Source organism: Symsagittifera roscoffensis, chromosome 1 (genome assembly GCF_963678635.1).
Source record: "Symsagittifera roscoffensis chromosome 1, txSymRosc1.1, whole genome shotgun sequence".
In the NCBI taxonomy this organism is placed as follows: domain Eukaryota; kingdom Metazoa; phylum Xenacoelomorpha; order Acoela; family Convolutidae; genus Symsagittifera; species Symsagittifera roscoffensis.
Genome location: NC_087062.1, coordinates 99,189,988 through 99,193,845, shown reverse-complemented (window position 1 = coordinate 99,193,845; position 3,858 = coordinate 99,189,988). Strand labels below are relative to the sequence as shown.

General features: G+C 37.5%; 1 protein-coding gene across 5 annotated transcripts in view; it reads right to left on the bottom strand.

Annotated features, from left to right (window-relative positions):
• Nucleotides 1–2,577: 2,577 nt before the first annotated feature.
• The window catches only part of LOC134841575 (GTPase KRas-like), a 33,670-nt gene continuing 32,389 nt past the window's right edge, over nucleotides 2,578–3,858 (bottom strand). For all 5 annotated transcript variants that reach the window (XM_063860819.1, XM_063858749.1, XM_063859529.1 and 2 more), the window contains 2 exons: nucleotides 3,311–3,492; nucleotides 2,578–3,104 (listed from right to left, as the gene is read on the bottom strand). In XM_063860819.1, coding sequence (XP_063716889.1) covers nucleotides 2,772–3,104; nucleotides 3,311–3,492 — 515 coding nt within the window. In that variant the 3' untranslated portion in view covers nucleotides 2,578–2,771. The remainder of the gene's footprint in view (nucleotides 3,105–3,310; nucleotides 3,493–3,858) is intronic.

Below are 3,858 nucleotides of genomic sequence, written 5' to 3'. Positions count from 1 at the left end.
ATGTGAGCAGCAAGTATTAAAGGTTTAAAACATCAGAAAATTGTTTCATACTCATATTTCCTTATAAATTAGCCAGAAGGTATAAACTTCCGGTATCCGGTAGAAAAAAGCAGAGTCGAATCAATTGAATTTCAAAAAGAATAGTTTTCCAACTCAATTTCATTCGATAATAATTATGAGGATTCTCTTTATATAGTTCCGAGTAATGAATCACGACCTTTAAAGTGTGAAAAATTTAATGTGAAACGAATTCAAAAAAAAACATGGAACAAATTGAACAAAGTAACAAAAAGCATAAGTTTGAGCGGGTGGTTGTTGCTTTGATTGTCGAAGGTTGTTGCTTTGATTGTTGACATTGTAGTATTCTTACACAGGAAAATACCAGCAAGAAGTTGAATGAAATTCGAAGTTGTCTCTTGAAACTTCTGTTCTTGCTCTATGCCTTTAATAATCACTGCCTTTTCGTTTTTTTTCTAAATTAATTTTACGATTCTGTTTAACTTTACGAGCGCCAAGATTTGTGTTTTTTGGACAAAACTTTTGAACAAGTGCCCGCAAAAAGCCAGTTCCACAGTTTTTCAAAAATTTCGGAAGTCAATGACTGAAAAAAACTGAAATTTCGCACCTTGTGAACAATAAGATTCAATGCAAAGGTTTGTTCAAAGCACGGAAGTTATGCAGACAATTAGTCGTTTAATTTTCGGAGAAAGCAGGGGAACATGCCTCGAGCTTCGCGCGGTTTCTGGTAATTTTGGTAAGGACAAGGGCGGATCTAGGATTTTCTTGAGGGGGGGGGTGCGGATTTTCAAAAAATTTTCGAAATTTTGTCGACTTTTTTTCTAGGTCGACCAAATTGGTATTTCCGAACTCTCTCAAATCTATAAATAGTCCCTGTTTTGGCCAAAATTTCTGCGCCGCAGGCAAAACTGTGAAAAAAAAACAGGCCAAAAAGGCGTTTTTAGGCACTTTTTGGAAAACTTTTAACTGAAAATTCGCGTTTTTTGGCGCGCGCTCCCACTTAAAATAAGTATATATTGGCGCCGCGGGCGCCTTTAGAAAAGTTTTAGGATCCGTCAGCCAAAATTGGATATGTGTAAATAGTTCAAAGGAGAACCTTTGGGTCAGTAAGGGGTCGAATCCCTGAGGGGTCTACCTTTGGGTCGGTAAGGGGTCGACGCCTTATTTTTGTGTTGCAGGAGGATCATCAAATCATCAAATAACTAAGCCTTACTAATTTTCAGACAATGTATAAACTTCCGACAAAAATTAATAGTTTAGAAGACAAAATTTTTCTGATTAAAAGCAACCTTAAGCAACCTTAGCATTTAATATTCCATAATTTTCCCTAAAAATGTTTTAAAAATGAGATCAATGTCATTAATTATTAATTTCTGCAAACTACCTTTATTTAATTTTCAGTGATTTACACGATTTAACGTCCAAACCTACAAAATGCGGAGAGTTGAAAGGAATTTTGGATTCAGGTCATTTTTCCAGCCAATTTGACCACCTCGACGAAAAACTTTGTAGGGGGGTAAATTGCAGTACCAGATTGAAGCCCTATAGTTTTTGAATTTGAAAAACAAAAATGAAAAAATTATCCGTGTCGAAAAAAAACTGTCCAGAAGTTTAGCTTTTCAGACTGAATTTTCCAAGTCGAAATTGTTTTGATATGCAGATCCAGTTTCTAGTTTTTCTAGACAATTATTTAGTTATTTTACGAGGGGTGGGAAGCTAGAAAAAAGCCGGCCATTTCCTGTCAAAAATCACAATGGAAAAAAATCCTTACATCACATGTCATAACTGTTTTTCTTATAACAGAGGGAAGAATATTACAAACTGTCGGTTATAAAGAAGATATTTCATTTTTTTACTCAGATGAGACCTTCTGTCTTTCATTTTTTGTTCCAACCAAACCCCGATTCTACCCTTGGTAGGGAGGAAAAACAATGGCTTGGTAGCTCAAATTACCCCCCATGGAAACCTAAACCTTATGGTAGTGGTCATCTGGTAATATGTTAGAGTCCTTTGCAGAACTGGATCGGATTCCGAAAGACTTGATTCTGCTTTTTTCACTTCTAAGTAATATAGTCACTTCAACTCCGACCTTAAACTTTCAAACCTGGAATCAAGAAAACCTGGTTAAAAGTGGCGGTTTTAAATAGGAAAGTGTTACAAGGAGTAAATAGAGTAAAATGCGGTGAGGAGTTCGCTACTTAAAATACTCGTAACGAGAAAAGGACGAGCAGAAATGAAAAAGACCACTAAGTCGCAAAATTTCCGCCGTTTTCAGCTCTGTCTAATTAGCTTCAATTAAAAAACTGCTAGGATCTTGTTGACTATGGGGGGGGGGGGGCTAGTTAACAAGATCCAACTGCTACAGCAACAGTAATACGACAACTCGTAATAAAAGTCAACTCGCATTAAAAAACAACTCGGAATATACTCACCGCCGCAGTCGCGCCAAACTGCAACGAGCTTGCCAACAGATGGTAGGATTTTATCGAACATTTAGAGCGACCTTCAACCGAAACTCCTAAATTTCAAGGTGATTTTCAAATTTTGAGAGCTGTCGTTTTCCTTAATTTTTGCCAATTTTGAGTTGTTTTTTGTTACGAGTTGTTTTTTGTTTCGGGTTGTCGCGGTTTCTAACAACAACATTCGCAACATTTGGTCAAAGTGAAGGTTTTAAATTAATGAACAGTTATTTAGGGTTGATTTGACATAAAGAGGGTTGTTTGTTGTTTCTAATTATAAAAAGTTAGTTCTTCTCACTGTAGATGACAGCTGACTTTTCGCTCCACTTTCTTGTGGCTTCTTTTGAAGCTTCCGCCTCGAACAATGGGGAGAGATGACGTCTTGGCCACTGGCTTCTTCCCCCCTGTCGCATTCATATTGTTCTCAACTTTTTCCAGATTGGGAAGTCCGGGGATTTGGACTTTCTTGAGGATTTCGTTGAACAGTTTGCGGACGGAGCGGTCGGATTTGGCAGACATGGCGACGAAGCCGTAGTTGGACTCGAAGCATGTGTAGAAGTCGGCAGCTTTGGCGTCCACTGTGTGGCTCGGCAGGTCCATTTTATTAGCTATGACCACTATGGGGGTCTAAAGTTAAATGTACACTTCGTAAAATGATTAAGTTTTACAGACGTGATCGAAGATTTAAAAAAAACGACGAACTCTTTTCCTTATTTCACATTTCTATTTTTATGCGTGAGCCAAAAGTGACATTAAGAAAAGAGACAAATCTGAAAGGTATTGTCAAGCTAACAGGCATATTTGTATGTAAGGTGGGCTATAGTTGATGATACCTGGTCGTCGTTTTTGATGGCGAGTACTTCGTCTCTGTACTGTTTGACTCGCTCGTACGAGTGTCTGTCGTCCACCGAGAACACAATCAGCACCACCTGTGCCTTCTCTATGGCCAACTGACGCATGGCCGGGAAGTCACTACTGCCGGAAGTGTCCATGAATGTAACCTCCACCTCCGTATCTGAACAGAAAAAGAACAATTTTGGAGATAGTAATAATAATCATATTGATTATAATAATCATAATAATGATCTGATCATAATCATAATAGTAATAATCAAAATAATCATAATCATAATAATCATAAACACAAAATTATTCATAATCATAATCATAATAACAATAATCAAAATACTAATCATAATAATCATCATAATACTCATTATAATCATAATGATCATAATCATAATAATTATAATACTAATCATAATCAGTAGCGGATTAAGGGGGGCGGACGCCCCCCCCCCCTCAGGGATTTGACCCCTGCCGATCCAGAAGGTCCCCTCTTTGTACTATTTTGAGATATCCATTTTTCGCTGACTGACCC